Below are 21,944 nucleotides of genomic sequence, written 5' to 3' on the forward strand. Positions count from 1 at the left end.
TCCAGTCGGAGGAGATGGGTGGTGACAAATTTGATAAATAAATAAATATCATTCTCTCTTCCTCATTTAACAGCCATCATTCTCATATCTGCATTTTTAATACTTGTTTGTTTATTATATATATATATATATATATATATAGTGTATACACAATGTTTGTCTAGAGCCAAAAATATTGTCAGTTACCCCTCCCACCCTCATTGTGGCTTTTTCTCCTTGTTACCTTCTGGGAAAAGGTTCCACTGCATTCGATGCAGAACAGCTAGATTAGGTAATAGTTTTGTCCCCTGGGCTATTAGACTCCTGAACTCTTAATAAGCCCCTCTCATTCATTGTGACACATGTTGTATGTAGGACCGTGATATTTATTAGGGAGAATGATTAGGGAGTGGAATGGTAAATATATATATTACATATTATAGTAATTATTTTTTTGTGAGCCAATTACAACAGAATTTCATTTTAATGTGCACCTTGGTGTATAGTGGAATGACAATAAAAGTTTATTCTATTCTATTCTTCATCCATAGCCTTTATTTTATTTTATTATTTATTTTCTATCCTGCCTTTATTATTTTTATAAATAACTCAAGGTGGCGAACATACCTAATACTCCTTCCTCCTCCTCTTTTCCCCACAACAACAACCCTGTGAGGTGAGTTGGGCTGAGAGTGCGTGACTGGCCCAAGGAATCCCAGCCAGCTTTCATGCCTGAGGTGGGACTAGAACTCACAGTTCCGGTTTCTAGCCATTATTATGCTAGTAACATTATGTGAAGTATCAGAGTTCTAAATTTTGTAAGTAAAATTCTAGTAAGCTACTAGTAAGAGAGCCAATTTGGTGTAGTGATTAAGGCATCAGGCTAGAAACCAGGAGACTGAGCTCTAGTCCCACCTTAGGCATGAAAGCCAGCTGGGTGACTTTGGGCCAGACACACTCGTTCAACCCTAGGAATAAGAAAGCAATGGCAAACCACCTCTGAAAAACCTTGCCAAGAAAACTGCAGGGGCTTGTCCAGGCAGTCACTGGGAATCAGCAATGACTCAAAGGCAAACACACACAAAAAAGTAAGCTAAGTGATAAAATAGTCTGTAAAATTATTAATACTAAGAATAAAAGTTCTTAAATATATGTCTAAAATTAATCATTCCACCAAGCATCCTTTTTCATACTTTCCATTAGAGTAATTCCATGCATGTCTGTGGTGCTATTTCCAAGCAGCTTCTGCATCTTGTTTCTTTATATCTACTTCCAATTTGTTGGAAAATTACTCTATCTTCTAATACCTTTTCATTCAGGACTTGTACTTTCTCTTCCTGAAATTATTCTATTTTCATTCTTGTTTCTTTTACTTCTTTTCTTCCAGGTCAATTTCTCCCAAGATCCACTCTTGACACTACCAAAAATGGTCAGAGCTTCTTATCACCATCATATCCTTCATTAATTCTGTGTCTTTCATCATAAACCAATAAATCAAGCTTTCAGATTTATATTAATTTCTTTGCCATGCCTATGTGTGAATAGACTTATGCTTAGAACCACATTTTCAAAATAAACAGCTTTTTCTAAGCAGATGTTCATGAAAGAATCATCATTTTTGTTTATTCTTGGGTCTCCAAATGGCCCAATCACTTGTTTTGTACTTCTTGTTTCATCCTCACCATTCAGTCATGTCATCCAGCAGAATGTTTTCCCCCCTCCCGAGCACATTGATTCAGAATGTTGCAAAATTCCCCCCCCCCACTCATCTCTGGTTCTTCAGTTATCATCTTCTTATAAATTTCTACTTTCATATGCACTCATAACAATCTAGATGACACCAATTCATACCTTCTGACATATTTTAGCCCTTTCATTCAAAATTAAACCTTTACCTTTACTTCCCTCCATGTATTGATCAATTATACTCCACAAGATCACATCATCTTCACTCAGATCTATTGCATCCTTCCCATCTCTTCAACTTTCACTGAAACACAATATTTTTCTTTCTCATATTATTTGTTTATTTAGTTTCATATTATTAATTCATTTTATATAATTCAAACCCATGCATATTGCATCTGTGGATATACAGTATGTCCCATGAGATTCAGGTATTGCAGAAATGTCAGCAATGGGCAGATGGCTTCATTTTTCTAACTGACATAGTGTTTATTTATTTGGTTTGCAGTTGCCTGTGACCCTGGGAGTTACAGCCCCAACAATGACATAGCCTGCCAGCCTTGCACAAGCATCCGGATTAAACACTATGGAGCAAAATCCTGCTAAATAAAATCAAAATAGGAAAAGGGAGAATGCTGCAAAGCATCTTGTTATCTCATCATTTCAATTTGGGTCATTGAGTCAAACTAGATGTTGTGCTAAATTCAAGATTCCAACCTGAAAACAGTAGCTATGCATTTAGTCTACTATCTAATAGAATTTATAGGACTCTTTGTCCCATATTATCGGCAACTGATAGCACAGGGTGAAAAATGCCAAATATCATAATACCTGGACAACATAAATTCTATCAGTTGCTATGATCATTGAACAAGAAGTGAAATACAAGTGTCTTGCATGGCTAACAGCTAATTAGCCATGCACTTCACACAGCATCTAGTTGAACTCTGGGATCTAGTTCTCTGTGCACTAATCAGTAGATTACCTTGTCTTATGCAAATCTCTTAACATTATCAAATATGCAGTGGCATAATTTTTGAGGGATCTGCAAAATAATATGGTAGGGCAATACTAGGAAAGCAAAAAGTCTACTGTATATTGGAGGAAGCAGTCTGAATATGTATTCCTGGAAAGTGGAAAGCAAACCTGAGCAAGGATTAGTGAATTGTGATTTTTGATCATCTCTTCAGGCAAAAAACATTGCCTCTAGCAATATTCAGGACTGACTTTTGAGTCTTCCATATTTCTGGAAAATTCACTTGAGCCAATTGGATTAGGACTAACATCTGGCTGAAAAAATCTGGATGACTGCTGGATGGAAAAAAAAGCATTAGAGTTTTCTGTATCTCTTTGCTGGCATCCAGTGGTCATGCAGTTTATTGCAGCCCATGTCTGGGAGCCTTAATTATCATTAAGAAACAATATTCTGTGCTCAAAAATGAGAATTTGGAAGCCCTTATCAACATATCCTTTGGCTGTTACTCAGGAAAAAGTCTCCGTATCAGTAACATTAAATATACAGCATCAAGTCATTCTGCTACAGAGGCCACACTGAGTTGGGGCTCATCCACACACACTTCCCCACACCCACAGACATCTTCAATGTGCTTTCCTCCTTCCTTGAGATAGGAGCGAAGAACATCTCTTTGAGGACCCTCTGTCCCCATAACAGTCTTACTACACATCAGGAGTGAGGCTGGTAAAGTCACTGCTCTCACACAGGAACAGCAGTTAGCTGCTGCAGTTCCCCTTCCAAAAAAACAGTATCTTTCCAGCTGTTTGAAGGTCTAACCACATGAAGGCCATGTTGCACCAAGTCAGCAGAGTCATTCTAGTTGTAGAGATCAGGCCCAAGTGGGTAGAGGAATCTCATTTTCTTCTGCTCACCAGAGCAGCAATCAGTAGTTTTCTTCCTGCCTAACCCTTGTCTCTGGCTTTTAGTCCTAATATTCCCCCAGCTGGTCTTCCATATGGTCATTATTTCCTTGACCAAAAGAGAGAGAGAGATTTCGTGGCTGAGGTTCTTTTCTCTCCTACAGCCAAAACATAAATTGGCACAGAGGAATAGAGCCTCACGGCAGATGGGAGAGGGCATTCTTACAGTGTGCCAGCTGAGCCTAGTAGGACACTTCTTCTGTAGAAAATAGTTTTCATCTAAGTGGTTTCCTTCCATTTTCTGATGGAAAACACCACTTTTCTGCCAGATCACCTTGATCTGGCTTCAGCCTCTGAAGTCTCTGTTTTACAGCCATGTCCTCAATAAACAGTAAGTGAGCTATCTTGAAGCTGGAGCAAGAGAGTATGTAGATGTGACACTATTCAGAAACCTGGAAAGCCAAAACAATATTTTACCACAGTTGAGTTAAAGTACTATCCACCTACCCCTGAGTTCACACAAGACAAATCTGGCATAACATTGTCACCAATCCCAATTTCTATTCTGCGTCTGTTGTGACTGTCCTATATCACTCCCAGGGGGTATTTTCCCAAGTATGTATGCTACTTGTTGTAGTCAAAGTGATTGATTTGTCCCCTGGATTTTCTGCTGTTCCCCTAAAGCATGTCACCAGCCAATGGGGAAAACATCTAGCTATGGGATATTTGCAACAGAAATTGAGTGAGACTTCGGGACTCTGCCCAGACTTCTCTAGGTTACTTTACCAGTCCTTCCTCCCACACCCCATTTGGGCTCCTCCAAAATAAAGATTTGGGAAGTCACCAGGGTAGCCATAACCCAGGAAAGACGACGATAGACTGGACAACTCATAGATCCTGTAGAGCTGAGAACTGAACCTGACCTGCTGCTTGGCATCCACTTCTCTTATTTTAAGGAGAGGGAGGGGAAGTGACTAAAACTGACGAATATAGCAGAATGGCAAAGAGACAACAAAAGCTCAGTTTAACATTCCTTATTATTTTCTGGACACTGCAGTGATGGATAAAGATCCCCTTTGATGCACTCCATTTCAGAATACTGTCGGCATAGAATTGCACAAATATGCCTCCCTTTTCTTCCTACTTAAAATAATGGCTATCTGCTCATTTCACTGTCCTCTTAAATTCAAATTGTGCAAATACACTCCCTCTTCTGCCCTAATAACAGAGCAAAGGTCTGTTGTCCTCTCCTTTATTGGAAACCCAGAGAGAAGTTGGTTTCAAAAAAGAAAGTGGGGTGACAAGTGCGAAAGGAACTCAGGAATCACAATGCAAATGGAAAGGGCCAACACCAGAAGAGAAAAAGCTGTCCAATCACCTGCTAGTGATTGGAGGGATGGGATATGCCCCCCGCCACTCCAGAACCGCTCCACTGATTATACCCACAAGAACTAACCTCATTTCCAAATAATGGGTGACAAAGTGTTACGGAACCTAACCCTGAATCTGTGAAGAGACCACGCCAGCTTGAGTGGGAGAAATACTTTTCTACCAGTATACCTAACCATTTAAGGGTGTCTTGCAATCAAGAGGGATCATGAGGCTTGTCAGGGCAGGAAGTTACCATAGGAAACTGCAAGTAGGGACAGGGCTTATGGTTTACAAACAGATGTAAAAGGTAGCAGCAAGGCTGAGGCTGAATGGAAAGCATCCTCTTGGTCTGAAAGGAGCTATTTTTTTCCAAGTTTCACTGCTGAGGCTGGAAGTCACACAGACTGAAGCTTTCTACAGTCAGTCAAACCTGTATTCACTACCTAGGTCACCTATAAGGCAGCTGCTTACCATCATCCAAAAAAGAAGATAGATAAAGTGTTCACCACTAGTTTTGGATATTATCATTTCTGAAGGCAGATCTGTGCCTTGGTGATGCACCAAGGGAAAGCCCTGGAACCTGGTTTTGGAATTCCCTCATTTCACACATTACTCTAAGCCAGTGGTCTTCAAACCTGAGATGCCTGAAGAACCCTTCTCAATGTAAAGAATCAGTGTGGAACCCATTAATAAATACCTTTCATATATTTTATTTGAACAAAATATTACAATTAATGTTGCAATAATAAATTTCATACACTGTAAATAGCAACTTCATGTTGAACCCCTGGATGATTCTCATAGAACCCTGCGGTTCCAGGGAGCTCAGTTTAATACCGCAGCTCTAAGCCATAATACATTTTGATGTTCAGACTGACCCATTGTGATTTGAGAATTCTAGTTGATAGCTTAGTGTTCTGTGTGAATGAGGCCACTATGGCTTGTTCAAAAACCATGGTTACAGCAAACCATGATGGATGATAGAGCATGATGGATGAACCTAACCTCTGACTATGGCCACATACCTTTTCAATCTGGGCTTTTATTGGAATTTTTTAAATTTAACAGAGTGCTAGTTAGAAAAGGTTTTCTCTATCTTTTTATCTGGGACTCATGAATACAGTAGATGAAGTCAGGAATAAACCTGGCTAGTTACGTACACAAAACACATCTGCATTGCTGGACAATAGCATCTCCCAGTTATAATACTTTGAAATCAATACCATTTGAGAAGTAAAACAGAACAAGAATCTTTATATACTCTTCTCACCACCTCCTCCTCCTCCTATGATATATGAAAACTTATTGAGTGAATATCACAAGCTTGTATCACATTAAATTAATGAAATGACCAATCAAATACCATAGTTTGGAGAATGTTCTCTTCCCTGTTAGATTGATGATCCATTTAGACAGACATTTAAACTACACTGAATTATGAGATTATGAATACAGAAAATATTTATTGCTTTTATATCTTCCCACTTGGATCTATCCATGGTAAAGAACTGCAGTTTAATAATTTCAGTTTAGTTAGTTGCATGGGCAAATAATACCTGCAACCATATTAACAGTAGTGTCACTTCATCTTAGATTTCACCTCTAAAATATTTCTTAGTGTTTAGTAGATAGATTCCTGTTCCCATCACTTTGAAGCAGGGGATGGGATACCTTGGTAACAGTCATAGGATTCTAGTTATTTCTAACTCTGATGGTTCGAGGGAGAAAACAGAGGGGACAAACTGAAGCCTCATTTGTCTGAGGGCAAATGAACCTTCCCATTTAGAAAAATGTCACTCTGTATATATTTCTTACACTTCAGTAAGAAGCCAAACTGTGTATTCCATGTTTCCTCAGAATTCCTTGTTAAAGTAAAAAAAAACAACTTTCAAGTATCAATTATAGTTCAAGCAGCCCATGGACAAATATCCATGTTTCTATGAACTACAAAAAGGAAATTAAAAACTACAAAGAGGAAAGTGAGGATTTTCCCTCAACTTTTTTTCCAAGATTCTTGCAATAATCTGGCATGCATTTATTTTAGAATCTAACTTGGAATCTAGTCAGGCCTCTTGGTCATAAGGATGCAATTCATATAGATCCAGCATAACATAGGAAAATTACTGAGAACTGCAGGCAATGGGGTGGGAAACTCCTCGGCAGCTACATGTCCACCACTTCCTAGTTCTCATTATTTCTGGCATTCCACCTCTGAGGAAATGGGAAGCATCAGCCTATCTAAACTTGAAGAGATGTGCTGAAGAGATGGAACTATTAAGTGCTTTTTTGAAATATAAATCTTAGTCTACAGTCTGGCTGACCCCTTGCAGTCACAGAAAGCATTGTTTTTTTTAGGGATCTGTTTTAGTTCCTCCTTCATCCACTTAGGATCTGCAGACCATACAAGCTGGAGTATAGAGCAGCCAGTTCTGAGCAGGCATCATTGTTCCACTGACAAGTGACAGAATTTTCCCCAACTTCTAAATCCAGCCCGCAGATTTGCAGCATCTCAAAGTCAAGATCAGCTTCCTCCTCTGTCAGGGAACAGGATGGAAGAGTGAAAGTGCTGCTTTCTTCACCAGAAAGAATCCAGTCCAAGGTGTATTCCATCTTTTGAGGTCAAGCAGGAGAATGAGTGAGAGAAAAAAGGGAGGGAGTGGGAGAGAGAGATTGTGAAAAGACCAATTTACAAATGCCAGTAACTGGGCAGTCAGAGATACAGCCAATAGAAAGTCTAGCAATAATATGAGATCTGCTCCTAGTTTTAAATGATGGGTTGGGCTGCTAATTATCACTAATAATAGGGCAGGCCCCTATTATAGTCCTGGATTCCAACTCAGAAATGCTGAGATCGACGGAGACCCTCTTCCTTGGATCTCTCATACAACAACCTTTTCCAAAGAAATGTTTTGGATTGCAACTCCTGTCATACACCAGCCAGTTGCCCTGCGTCATGCTAGCTAGAATTATAGAACTTGCAGTCCAACATATCTAGAGGGCAATGGGTGAGGAAAGGCTGTGGAGAGAAGCCCAATCTACTTCCAGTTTTTGAGGGCTATAGCCAGAATAAAAAACAAATGACAACATGATTAAAAAAAAAACAAGAGAGGCATAAGCTGATTATTTTAAGTAAAATAAACCAAATACCTACATTTCAAGCTTCCTTTGAGCTTGAGGCCAAGGGCAAATAGCCCTTCTTCAGTTCTCCTTGGCCCTTGGCACTATCCCACATAGTTTTGTCTCTAATTATATTGAAGGAAGAGTACTCGCATAGGCTTCCTTCTTTTCCTGGCCTTCAAAACTGTCTCCCTGCCAGCACCCCCAAGGTGCTGCACAGAAACCACAAGTACTCCCACTTTCAGCATCAAATCAGTCCCAGCTACAATATCCAAAGTCCTGCCAGATACGGAGAATAACCTATGACTGCAGCAGGACGTGCCACTCGGATTTCCACGCAACAAACTGGAGCCTGGGGAAACCAGCTTCTTTTTCCCACCATGCTTTGCTTCTTCACTGGGGCTGCCAATTTCCAGCCATACCTTTGCCTCATTGCTCAGCCAGCAGGGGCCGAGGTCCTTAAAAGCCAGTTAATGAAAACAACGCTCCTGAAAAGGCAGTCCGGCATATGGCAGCAGGGCTCCATGACCACAAGGCCACTAGGATGCCCAGTTCACAAACAGAGCACTTCCCTTTTAACTGAGGGTCGCTATCTTCCAGGGAGTGGGCACACCTGTGCCTAAATGCACCCTTATCTATGACCTCAATGGACCTTTGATTAAGAGCATCAGTTTTGGCAACCTGCTTCCTTAGGCATACATGTTTGGTATGGGTCTGAAAGAACATTGTATATTACAGCAGGTTAGAAAAAGACTACAGCAAAAATTAAGACAGTAGGGTCTCACCATCTCCACTGGTCTGGCCAGTTGTCTCTTTTCCAATATTTTCTCTAAGAGGGGCATCATCGCACAGTCTAAATCTGTTAATGCAAAAACAGAGACAGGTAGAATTCATACCATGATGTGGTCACATGTGAGACCTTCCAATCTACACTCATATTTTTTTCTGCTTGATATAGTTGCACCCCTCGCCTCACAGTCTTCTATTGCCTTCAGAATATAAAATTTTCCCCAGACCTCCTTTCTTACTTCATTGCTACTGACTATAGTTTCTGCGCTCTTCTGAGGTATAAGTCTCCCAAAATGGTATAATACAACTCTTACTACTGGGGGTGTCTTCAAAGTTGCAGAACCAACTTTGCAACATTCCTTTCTCTTCACTTTTGACTTGGGACAAGGGAAAGCATTTGTAGGTGAGGAATTTATGGATGTCCTCCTTTCCTCTTCTTTGTACTGAGAGCCAATACAAATAGAACACTGTGCTGCAAGTAAGTGCCCAGATCATCTATAAGAACTGTTGCTCCAGTTTATATATATTTAGCTAACGGCAATAGTTAAAGAAGTGTTGTGGCAAAGAAACAACACAACTCCTTCCACCACGCAGAAAAGATTCTGGTGAAATTTGGTGGGGAGGGGGCAGTTTAAGGGGAGAAACTGCATTAGCCAGACTTGGTCTTATGGGAGAGTATATGCAGAAGAGAGTGTGGCTAATCATATTTCTTCCGTATTTTATTTTATTGTTGAAAATGCCTTTCTTCCAGCTTCAGACTTCCCATTTGAAAGACAGGAATTCTACTGCACTACATGTAAAGATGTTGAAAGAAATTACTATAAAGCATATTGTACAAATGCTACAGAAGTAACAACAACGCTCAGATGTCTCACCAAACCAGGATTTATTTTTTAGAAACCATTGCTTCAGAATTTTGGCAACTAGATGGTTGCCTGGACTGCCTGTGTTTGGGTCAACTATGCCCATACTTCTTGTCTTGGCCTGGCTTCACTTCCTCTTCATCTGGATTTCTGCCACTTTTCCCAGGGTTCCAGGTCTCAATTTTCTTCCACTTCAGTCACAATCTCTTTCTACCTGCTCCTTGTGGAAGGTGGGGAATTACCTACTAAGTTCTGACCCAGGCACAGGCATACCTTCCAAGCTTGGAACAGCAAAGAGGACCATATAATTACAACAACATCCAACTGATAATTTCTTGTACTGTACCATCTAAAGAAGAGCAGAGGAAGTGCATTGGTCCCCAGAGATCTTGGTTTTCTCCTCTTTTAGTGTCTTGGAAAATCCCTAAATAGGATAGCAGCATTTCCACTGGAACTCGGAGTTCCCCATTCAACAAATCCAACATAGAACGATCAGCATTGTCATCTGCCACGGAAAGCTCCAGCTGGTTAGAGGAAATTTATATCAATGAGTCAGTCAAGTAGGGGTGAAATAGAGAGTTGCCACATAATAAACACAGTATGGTTATATAAGCCCACATGGTACAGTGGTTACAGTACTAGACTAAGACCAGGGGATACCCAGGTTCAGACCTGACCTCAGCCATAAATGTTCAGTGAATGATTTGGGGCCAGTTACCATGTCTTAGTTCAATCCTGTTCACAGGGTTGTTGCAGGAAAAGAATTAGAGGGAGGAAAGTATGCTATGTATGCCACCTTGAGCTCCAAGAGAAAAAATGGGATGTAAATCTAATAAAAAAAATGTTCACAAAATCTGAGAATAATTATTTCCTGCTGTGTAGCAGTCAAGGGGCTCTTGGAACATAGACAGTATGCCTAGATTGAGGAGCTGAGGAAATACATTTGGATAGGAGTAGGACTGGAGTAAACAGGCAAAAGATAAGCAGTTAAACAGGAAGTCAGAGCAGAGTTCTGCTACTTCAGCTGGTGGTAGATTCTGAAACTAAACATTCAAGCAGAAATTAACCTGTGACACTTCAAACAGCAGGAGGAGGGATCCTGTCCTTCCCTGTGTAAAAATGGTCCTGCAAATTAAAAAAAAAAAGTAAACTTAGCAGGGAGAGTTTTTTATCTAGATCCTTTCTCCCCAGTTCACAATTTGTATTGGCATGCAGGATTTATTTGTTTATGTACCTGATTTTAATACCGCCCTAATCAATCAACTCTGGGTAGTGAACAATAAAAATATACATAAACGATCCATGAAATGAAAACTCAACCCCTTCAAAACAGAATAATATAATTTAAAAAACTGTTTCCCAGTCACCATCAATTCACTTAAAAAGGAGTTTTTAGGGCATTCCAGAACCCCAAGAGCAAAGGGGCCAGCCCTATCACTCAGGGCAGAATGGTCCACACTGTTGGGAAATGCACTACTTTCCGGCCTACATTCAAGTTACTTGACATTAGCAACTAAAGCTGGCAGTAGATATTCAGAAGAAAAAAAAACCCGCTTGTGGAGAGCTGTGTCCAGCCTTTAAAGGCTTGATTTGCATCTACAGAAGGTTGTATTTTCAAAAAACATGTCTCCTACTCAGTGCCTAAAGCAGTACAGGCCATATAGTTACTTCAAGACATGACCACCTCATTCTGCTGCATGTGTAGCTCTAGGGATGTTACCCCACTACTGACTTAAAGTATTTTCACAGCATCATCCAGCCATCATTAATTGATATAAAGCTCCTTCTCATGATTGTTTGATTGATCTGATCTGATCTGATTTGATTTCTATAGCCACCCATCTCAACAAGTGACTCTGGGCAGCATTTTTGTTGTTGTTGTTGTTATTGTTACTTTGTTACTATTGTTACTTTGACCCAATGATTGGATGAATAGAAGATGCTAGTGGAAAAATGACCTAAACAGTCTTCCAAATGTGCTGAATCTACAACTCCCAGAATTCCCAGTCAACATACTAGCTGGGAATACTGAGACCTCTTCTCCCAACACATCTGGAAGGCATGTGGTTGGGGCAGTCTGCTTGAGAAATTAGGAAGGGGGTGGAGGGGATTATTTATATAAGGACAAGGCCAGGCAAAGGGATGGAGAAACAAAGCAATAAAACCAAGGAAATTTGCACAGGAGGCTACAGCACAATTGAAGAGCTTTAAGCAGCCAAAAAAGGAACATACCATGGACCGTACAGTGGAAACGTCTCTATTCTGCAGGAAAATCTCAAAGGATTCCAGAAGAGGCTTCTTCAAAGGCTGGGTCTGGCGTATCAGTGGCTCATATGCTTCCTTAACTGCGTCTTTCACTTGCTGAACATCTAAAGATTATTGACTTGGTTAAGATTATTAGCAGCATCATTTCAATAGTACTTTTAGTTGTTGTTGTTGTTTTTAAAGAACACTTTGTACATTTGCTGTGGCCCATATTGTTGGGTCTCTGTCTACCACCTGAATGGCACTTCTACTGGAGAGACAATACTGATCTTATAGATCTGCATTACTGGGAAGACCAAACCCAAGGGTGAATCAAAAGTCAATGATTACTTGCCTGTGAGTGAAGAGCCCAGTTCATTCTGGAATACTAAAATGAAAAGAAGAAGATAAATATTAGCTTGAAATTAAGCAGAAGAATTTGGCTAATCCATGAAGTCACAAAGAGTCGGAAATGACTGAACGAATAAACAACAACAAGCAGAAGAAGAAACTGAAATATTCCCTCTTTGGAAGAGGTGAAAGAACAGGAATATTAGGACATATTGTTTACCCTGCATTGCCTTTTTATTGACCCAGAGCCAAAAAGATTAAAAAATGGAGGGTTCTCCAAGCTTGAACCCATGTATGGAGAAGGTTCATTAATCTACTATCACACAACATTTTGAAATTCAACAGAGACAGATATAATACTAGTAATTATCCTGTATAAAGAGATTCAAATTAGGGTGAAGAACCTGTGATTCTCCAAATGTTGGTGAACTACAACCCCCAGCAATTCCAGCCAGCATGGACAATAACAAGAGATGCTGGGAATTATAGTTCAGCAACTGTTGGAGAGCCATCAGTGTCCCAGAGGGGAAAGGGATAAAAAGTGCAATATTCCAGACAAAGTCTACCTCTTACATTCTTGTATGAGAAGTCATGACACAAATACAGATTGGTGGAGCATGCCTCGTGACATCACAACACAGTTTCCTTCATCATTAGGTTAGCTGCAGATACCAATGTGGAGGGCCAGAGTTTTCTCAGTCTTAAAATAGACTCTTGCACATTATCCCTCTCTAACTGGGGACTGATGGGCAACTATGAAGTTGCAGTGCCACATTTCCTTCTGGTATCTAGATTAGAGGAGGCCTTTTCTTGACATGGAAGCCCAGATATCTTCCCATCTCTTTCCTCCATCTTCTTAGCATGCAACATGCAAATTAACTTTTTTATTTAGCGATGGTTTGTAGAGTTAACCTAGTTTTCTAGGTACACACAATTCACTGAACTATAAGGAAACAGTGTTGGTTGACTTCATACAATATACTGAGTCACAAACTCACCAACCACATTTTAGTCTAGCACCTTTGCAAACTTAACCACCTTGTCTTACCCACTGTTAAAACTCACCTTGTGTGAACTTTGGTTCACAGATCTATCTTGTTAATTTATTTTATTTGCTTAGATTGCTACACAAACAGTCATGTTTTTTTCTAGTATTCATACAGACAAATTTTTGAAAGCAGAAATATTAAACATACCATCGTAAGTGAGTGAGGGAACCAACATTGTTTGAAACTTCTGATTGAGATAAACTACAGGGAAAACAAAAATGCAAAGAAATTAGAAGGAACAGAAACACAACAGAGTTGCCTGAACCTTAGCATGGCAGACAAATCAGCACAACATTTTTCACTGTTTTCACTCACCTAGGTCTTCTTCACAGGTTTGGAGTTTCTCAACCCCATATGCCATCACTGTACCCAGAGGAATTAGCATGGACTTGTTTTTCATTGTCTTGTGCTGGCCCTGGGGATTTGAGCACAGGATGTTAAGGATGTCTTACAGTAGACCAAGTCACTAATTGTGAAGAAGGCAAGCTAGCAATCCACAGTCATCCTTGTCATCTCACAGAAAGCATAGGCAGTGGTGAGCCCACAGTCTAGTGACCAGTCACTGTTTGCCTGACTGGAAACTCATGGCCCTAAGATTACCAGATGGAGACAAAAGGATTCTACAGAATGCATCCCACCCATCTTGTTTCTAGCAATGGCCAGTCAGGAGCCCCTTTACCTAAACGTAAGTAGTGAATACTACTCCACTTCCAGCATCCCTCATTATGTTCACTTTGGAGCAAACAAACTCCATGTTCATTCCATTTTCTTTGTTCAGTGCACCTGCTTATGATGAGATATACTTTTCCAAAATCTCTCTTTCCTGCAAGTCTACTCTATGCCACACGATAAAAAAAATAAAGCTATACTTTTGCACAAATGTACTAATCTTTCTGCAGCGAGTTTGTATGCTTCCCAGTTGCCTATTCCTCACACTTCAATCTGCCACATTATCGATTGTGCTTTAGTGGCACAACACCACTGTGCCCTCCCAAGAGCTGTTAATCAAAGGCAGACGTGTATAATACATTTAGTATCAGGGGCCACTTTTGGTCTTTCAGTAGCACACCAGGGCCATGCTCCAAAAAGTAGATGGGGCCTCCACAACAAAGTAGGCAGGGCCAAGACCAAAAGAAACAGGTCATACGCTTACTCCCAATGCATTTAAACACTTTTTCCTTAAAAAGTTTTGTTCAAATGAAGCTTGATATTCATCCATATAGGGGTGGAGTGGGGTGGGTTTTTGCCACACGTGGAAGTAGTTTTCTATAGCCTTTGTCTGGATTTTTTTCTTTTTTACTTTCTTACAGCCCTGGAACTTCCTGCTGAACTCTCATCCAACTACTAATCTAGGCCCAACCTTGCTTAACTTTTCAAGGTCAGCCTAGTTATACTGAGTGTTACTGCTTAACTGAGCTATTTTTTCCCCTTAATCTCACATTTTAAAACTAAAATTTGATTACAGTTGTTGGAGACACTCTAGGGGCTGAATTCATGTTTTGGCCAGAGGAGTTTAGTTTGTGCATCTTGTTCCTAAGAAACAGACAGATAACCCTATCAAGAAACCCACTACTGTTAATCAACTCCTCCTTTAGGACTAATTCTGCAGTGGTTTTAGTTTGGTATTAACTGCTCATTTGAAAAGCAAGAAACAGAAGAAAGATGAAGTCAAATGATAACCACACCTGGATCTTAAGTATGTCCATTGCAGAGACCTCTCCCTTGCCACCTGTCTGGACAGTCTCTTCAATCAGAAAGGGCTCTGTTATCTCCAAAAGTTCTGTCACAATGTAGAAATTGAGTTTAGGGTAGATTTGCTGGATAGCACTGAGGGAGATATTCATATTCCTAAAAACAAAATCCAAGAATGTCACAGCTGCAGTTCCTATAATGAGGTTAGAGTCCTGGAGCTTCTTGTGGTATTGCTGAGAACTTCTTTATTATCTGGTGAGGGACCATCCAAGGCTTCAGAATGAGATCTTCCCAGAGAGATCACATTCTGGGCTAGGATTGGCCTCAAGCTTTTTACTGTCTGCAGTAACAGATATGGTGGCCTTCTGTTTACAGTGAAGGATAAGAAAGACATCCTTTTTACCAACAAACTGTTACAAACTAGGTGATGGCCCTAAAAGCAACAGGCTGAAGCATAAACTACCCTGTGTTTAACTACCCTTTCCTCAGCTTCTCTCCATTTCCTAATTCCTGTAACCAAGACCAGGTGAGGACAGCCTGTTGGCCAGCAGAAACAGTTTTCAGCAGATTTAGATCAATACAGAAATGCTGGCACCCCCAGAAAGAAGGAGACTGGGAAGGATGAGAGGTGAGTACAGCCCTCCTTAGCAAAGGCAGAACATAAAGCAATGGATATGGCAGGGCTCTAAGTTAGAATCAAAGCCACTTCTCTACCATTCCCATCCCCAGGTATAAAGGCTTTAAAAGGCTTATTGTTCTAGACAACAGAATCCCCAATTTTGTTTGTTTTCAACTAGCTGCATTATTAAGTCCTGGGAGCTAGTAGCTTAAACCTCAGAGAGTTGGCAAAATTCCCCATTTTCTTCTCTGATTCTTCCCATCACCTAAGTCCAAAGGGAGACTGTGGTAAACTGCCTTGACTCATCTTTACCGAGTTTCCTCTAGACAGTGGTGAGTTTAATGTGTTCTAGACAGGCTATTCAAACGAAAATCCAGGTGAGAAAGCCCTCTCACAAATTAGCATGAATGCTATATACTAGGACTTTCCCCTGAACAAGTCTCAGGAGATTTATAGGTGCTCTGCCAGAGCACCATAACTACCTCTCATTTCATTGCAACTCATAAAGAAAGTCTCCAAACAGATTGCAGCAGGTAGGTCAAAGCCATTTAGTTATCCCTCTCTGCAGCTTTTGATAATACCAAAAATCTGATTGTCCCCTTGTGGATTATGAATGTGTCTAAGACTATACATATACATATACATACACACACACACACACACACACATGCAATTCTCAGGAAAGCTACTTAGCTAGCTCCTATTCTTCCATTCTTGTCCCACCCTTGGGTAACCATAGGCGAGGCCATGCTCACCACAGCTCTCCTGGGTCCACGTAGGTTTTTCTGAGATGTACCGGAGAGGCATTCAAGCAAGCCAAGGCCAACCCACCAACATCCACTTCTGCAGACCGTATCTTAAAGTTCAGCCGTCCTCCAGATTTGTAGCATGTGTTAGCAGAGAATAAAAGCGGCTCAGAATGTTTCAGCTCTAAAAATTAAAAGCAAGCAAAATCCATGCTCAAAATACAGCGGCCTAATTGTTATACCATGGCCAAACCCAGTGGAGCTAGCCTAAGATGGGCTTACACATTTTTCTTCTCTTTTGTATGGTTGGATTCCTTCCCAGTAAGAAATACCCACAGCTCACTGAATTCATACATCAAGCTAAAGCAGCATTTCTCAACCTTGGCAATTTTAAGATAGGTGTATTTCAACTTCCAGAATTCTCCAGCCAGCACAGCTGTCTGGGGAATTCTGGAAGTTAAAGTCTACCTATCTTAAAGTTGCCAAGGTTGAGAAACACTGTGCTAAAGTATAAAGTGGTTGGTTTGGTTTTGGCTTAGCAAGTTGTATGAAACCTGCCACTGTGGTTTGTACACCATGGCTTAGGACAATTGGGATTATATCTGAATCAGGGCAATTGCTGCAGAAGGTTGGCCTTCAAATCAAAAGAGGAAGCCACCCAGTCTCTGCCAAATCTGTGAGACTGATGCACAATCTGGGCATGGTTCCCGAGAGACCACTCAGTTTCTTCTTGGTTCCTACGCCTCCCAGAAACTGTCCAAACAGAGCTTATCCAGAAAGATGTCTATGAATTAATGTGAACAAGCCTACCTATTTCCATTGTTGCTTCTTCTTGGAGTATGTCTGCCAGTCTGAAAGAGGTCGGGGAATACTTTCTACTATTCCAAGGCCACCTATACTTATACTGTTTTTTAGTCACCAAAGAGAGAAGCTGAAAGCCATCACTCTGGGCCAGGCTGCTCACAGGAATCAGTTTCCCATCTGAGTCCAGTTCTTGGATAAGCTGTTTGGCCAGCTTCTTAAACATTTTTGTTTCCACCAATGGACAAAACAGAATAGAAATGGTATTGACAAGAAGACCTTGAACAGCCTAAAAGAAGGAACAAAATAAATCATCATCATCATCATCATCTTGAATCAATCCACAGCAGGATGAAGCATCCTCGTTGAAGGTTATGGACCGTAATCCATGGCCCAGTGCAAGTTGGTTGATAGATTTTATTTTACTTCCCATTCTAGGGCTGAGTAAGAAGGACTGGCCCAAAGTCACCCAACTAGTTTCTGATACATACACATACACAGAAGTTTTCAAATCCATCACATTAGTAGAGTTCAGGAGGAGAGGACTGCTTGACAGTTAAAAGAAAACACAGATAAATTCCAATACAGTTGTGAACAAGCCTATCCCCAATTCTAAAAAAAAAAAATCTCCCCAAAAGATTAACTTAGCCATGGTGGGATAGTGAAAACTCTAGTTTTATCAGGATAAACACAAGGCATTTCATTTTCCCCTACAGCTGCAAGCACCTGACATCTTCAAAAAACTGCCTCTGACATGGTCTCTCATGCCATGGTTTGCCCTAACCATCGCATTCACTGTTACCTATTTCTTTGGTTTCAGACTTTTCTGGCAGAAGTAGACAAGTAGCTATTTGTGCCGCTGCTCAGAAAATTAATGGCACTAACTATTGTTATATATCTGTAACATCCACTTACTAAAACAGAAACAAACCCATTGTATGCCTTGTTATGCAATCCAGTGACCTAAAGGTATCACAAAACTGCAGATCTTTATCCTCAAATTAAATAAAATTAAAATTTAAAGTTTTCCTGACTGAAGCTACTTCAGGGTATTATGGGAAATTTTAAATGACAAGCATCTTACAGCAGTTGGCTCTAGTGTTGCTCCCCAAACTCCTGCTGCCAGTGGTAAAACCTGCTGATCTGTGCTAGTAATCTGGAGGCCCATCAGATAGGACCTTGTTTCAAATATAGAGCTGTCCTAAATGACACACTTCGAGAGCAAAGAGCCTATGCTATAGAATTAAACTCATAAACCGTTATTCACAATGGCTGGGAGGAGGCCAATATGTTGTAGTCGCAACATATTTGGAAGGTTGTTGAAATTATGGTTCTACAGGAAATTTTGAGTTTTGATAGGTGTCTCCAAATATACTCCTTTAGATCCTTTGGAGTAAGATATGAAAGCGAAATGTATACTATGAAAGTAAGATGTGTTATTTTGCATATACTTGGAAGCTGGGCTTTCAAAATCTCCATGCAGCATTACAGAGGTCATTGTGATTTTGCACAGCTCTTGAAATGTGGAGGGAATGAACCTCAGTAGCACCCTTAGATCACTGCCTTTGAGATAGCTCCTGCAACAGGCCCATGCTGAGTCTTACCATACTTTAGAGAAAAGTATTTTCCTACTGGCTGGGGAAGAATAAAGTATAGCACTATCTGTCAAGCTATATTTAAAAGCTACCTTGTTCCAGAGCTATGAAGGAGGATGACTTGCCCATTTCACAGCATCTTTGGATCTAGATAAATATGTCTTAGTTCTAGATTCAGTTTTGTTGTTAGCCTCCTCCTCAACTGATGTTGGCTGCTATTGGGCTGGTCTTTGTTCCTTACAAAAAGAAGGGTTTCCTGGCTTTTGAAAGTTTCCCCAAACCACAGTTCATCCCATTAACTCTCCCAAAATGGCTGTATTCCCTATCTTTGAGAGATAGGCAGGATATCTGAGGAACTGACTTCAAAGATACTCCTTAGTCAAGTGTGCATATCTTGTCATTGTTGTTAAGGCAAGATGAAAAGCAAAGGAGCATCATTTACCAATTAATCAAATGTCGACTCCAATTAATAACTATCATTACCACTCATATGGATTGGATCTGGATTTAACATATTTAGAATAGATCCTTGAGATTAATGTTACTGAAAATGGTCATGATGTCAATGAGTCTATCTCAAATCTGGATCCAACCTGTTTGGCACTAGGCTTCTCAAGACACTTAGTGTTTTGATGTGTATCTCTTAGCTAAAGGTTATTTCCCTACTAATGACTTAGTGGCATCTAAAGTCATCCAGCCATTGTAATGAAGACAGTTTTTTGTCTTACCTCAGCTATTGCTGAGTGATGCTATGAAGATGCTTACTGTATAAGTGACAAGTGGGGAAATAGCCAAAGACACAGTGTGAACTACTTGTGCTAGCTTGAATTGGGGATGTCACAGTTAATTCCTGTTGTATAATCCTTTGCATATTATTTTTAAACAAAAGGAATCCTCACTGTATTCAACAGACCTTAGTCCTTGATAGGTGTGCACAAGACTGTAGCCTCTCCTAGTATCCTAGTCAAGTTCAAAACAAGTTTTTCATTCACTTCATCGGTATGAAATATTGAAACTGTTTCAAGCACCATTTGTGAAGAATTTTCACCAGGTGGTGAAAACAAAAGTTTATGCTGGTGAAAGTAGCATTTGAACAACTGCACCAAGTGATCACCACTTACGTTTTCTGGAGTAAAAGAAGTGGTAATAGGAGGGGATCAAAGTGTGCCTCTTTAAATTTACTCCTTTCATGGATGTAACTGTAGTCTCTGTTTCTACTCCTGCTTTGGTGCTATTTTAAAAGGGTTTCATAGAATTCTCCCCAAAGAACACATAGTAAATGCAGTAATATCATACCACTGTATTGTGGCTCTGATCTGGCTATAAGATCACCAAAGGCAACTAAGAAAGGCAGTAAAGCCAATTCCAGAAATGGGCAATATGTTCTGTGCTGCTCCACTCTCATTAATAAATTCAAACATTTTCCTTATTTAGATATTTTCACCAAAAAGGGTCACATTTTTATTGTTGTCAAAACTGCTCCCAGAAATGCTCCCTGCTCTGCCTTTGGGCAAACTACGTCAAAGGCATATAGGTTAAAGTTTACAGTTTGGCAGTTTGTGCAAATCAAACCAGTTGTAGTTTATGGAAGAAGTCATGGTTAACCTAACCATGGCTTAGAGCAATGTGTGATCTCAGTCATTCTTTCCAGTCTTACTGTAGATAGTGGAGAGCATAGAAAGAGGCTCCCTTTATGGCCTTTTAAGAATAATTATTGACTTACCCAAACTCTGATGTCTTCAGGTTTCTTCTAAAAATTATCAGTGTCCTTTGTTTAACAAAAATAAATCTGATGCTGAATTTAGCAGCCTCTGTGCAGGATCAATCTTTCAGGTGCAACCACAAGTTGAAATGAATTATGAAATGAAATGCTGGCCTCTTATTGTCTAGTAAGAAAGGGAAGTTAAAGCTTCCGGCAATCATATTCAGTTTCTTCCCCTTCCCCTGTGACTCACACAAAAAACTAGTATTAGCCTATGCAGGAGGCTAAAGAGAGGTTGAATGTGGTTTGCTTATCTTCAGGTGAGGGAGTTCAAGCATGCCAAGGTCCAAACTGACCTTGAAATCACAGTCTTTGACCTAAAAATGATTTTCCCTGACAATCATGCCAACCAAATGGGCAGAGGAAGACGGTTCAGTGAGGACATTAAAAAATTGCATGCACTCAAAAAATGAAATTTTTTGTCATGGTTTCCATTCCCACTGGGTACCTGAAGGGCTGGGACTGCAACTTTATATGATCAAAGATTGATTTTTTTGTTTGTTTGTTTGTTTAGCCTCTGTCTGGGGATTGAGAGAATAAGTATGATGGTGATATCAATGAAGGGAGCAGAGCCCAGAATTCTTGGTCCTTTGGGGGAATATTAGTTCGGGGGATTAAATAAAATAGATGTATTAAAACTAAGAGATCTAACATTTCCATTTTATTGTATATTAAAGTGGGGGGTGAAAATTGCACCCTTGTGTAAATCAGTGGTTGGCTGCCAGAGCTTGGTGGCAGATTCTTAAAAGGCTACAGGGCTGAAGAGGCTGGAGGCCTGTTCATTATTATAGGCTGCCAGACATGCCCATGTCCAGGATATTCCCTTCCCTTCCCTTCCCCATTTAGGGATTTTCTAATCCTTCCTCCCAAAGTCCCAAATGATGCTGAAATGTGGGGTGATGCTTTCAAATAATCCAGGATTGCAAGCCGGAAATGAAAAAGGGTTTTGTTCTTATAAACCCTACCTTTTCTGAGTGTGGCAGCTTTCCATTTCTGGCTGGTCTTACGTGTTCTTGTAAACAGAAAGGAGAAGCAGGAGCAAATTATCTGTCTCCACCCACGTATAGCAGGCTTATCATTATGTGTGAATGCTGGCAAAAAGATTCAATTGTGAACTAGTGTAAGGAAGAGGTGTTAAAGAAGACCCAGTTAGAAATGCTCCATCTGTTGATTGTGCACACTAATCACTAGAATGTACAGACCAGTAAGTCAAATCTCACAGCAGCACAACAGCAGGATAGCTATGACAACCACAAAGCGAGGGCCTCGTTATTTACATAAAACAGACACACCACATCCTCCCCTCGAATGGGTCATTTTACACGCCAGAATCCATCCTTGTTAACTTTCCTTAAGTCCCTCAGAACTTGGTTATGTTAACAGGGCTGGGGGTCCCAAGAGAATG

At 40.3% G+C, this 21,944-nt stretch overlaps 2 protein-coding genes across 6 annotated transcripts in view; one reads left to right on the plus strand and one right to left on the minus strand.

Moving 5' to 3' along the window:
• The window catches only part of ZPBP2 (zona pellucida binding protein 2), a 42,726-nt gene extending 40,428 nt beyond the window's left edge, over positions 1-2,298 (plus strand). For 4 of the 5 annotated variants that reach the window (XM_063300651.1, XM_063300652.1, XM_063300655.1 and 1 more), the window contains 2 exons: positions 952-1,067; positions 2,174-2,298. In XM_063300651.1, the coding sequence (XP_063156721.1) occupies positions 952-1,067; positions 2,174-2,215 (158 nt within the window). In that variant the 3' untranslated portion in view covers positions 2,216-2,298. The remainder of the gene's footprint in view (positions 1-951; positions 1,068-2,173) is intronic. The other variant, XM_063300654.1, reaches the window with a different exon arrangement.
• A 4,763-nt stretch (positions 2,299-7,061) lies between these two features.
• GSDMD (gasdermin D) lies at positions 7,062-18,070 on the minus strand. The gene is made up of 11 exons (XM_063301993.1): positions 17,192-18,070; positions 16,391-16,565; positions 15,010-15,172; positions 13,640-13,739; positions 13,576-13,583; positions 13,472-13,508; positions 12,280-12,312; positions 11,913-12,049; positions 10,027-10,204; positions 8,814-8,887; positions 7,062-7,521 (listed from the first exon to the last, which is right to left on the minus strand). Exons 1-11 carry the CDS (start codon positions 17,406-17,408, stop codon positions 7,288-7,290), a joined length of 1,356 nt encoding a protein of 451 aa, XP_063158063.1. The 5' UTR covers positions 17,409-18,070; the 3' UTR covers positions 7,062-7,287.
• Between the last annotated feature and the right edge of the window lie 3,874 nt (positions 18,071-21,944).

Source organism: Candoia aspera, chromosome 4 (genome assembly GCF_035149785.1).
Source record: "Candoia aspera isolate rCanAsp1 chromosome 4, rCanAsp1.hap2, whole genome shotgun sequence".
Taxonomy (NCBI): Eukaryota; Metazoa; Chordata; class Lepidosauria; order Squamata; family Boidae; genus Candoia; species Candoia aspera.

Excerpts from the sequence above, each read along its gene's own strand:
- GSDMD (XM_063301993.1), bottom strand. The coding sequence starts at position 17,408 with ATGTTTAAGAAGCTGGCCAAACAGCTTATCCAAGAACTGGACTCAGAT. Across the intron at positions 12,313-13,471 it reads TCCCTCACTCACTTACGATG|TATTCCAGAATGAACTGGGC; the intron begins GTATGTTTAATA and ends TTTTCATTTTAG. Across the intron at positions 12,050-12,279 it reads ACTGGGCTCTTCACTCACAG|ATGTTCAGCAAGTGAAAGAC; the intron begins GCAAGTAATCAT and ends AATAATCTTTAG.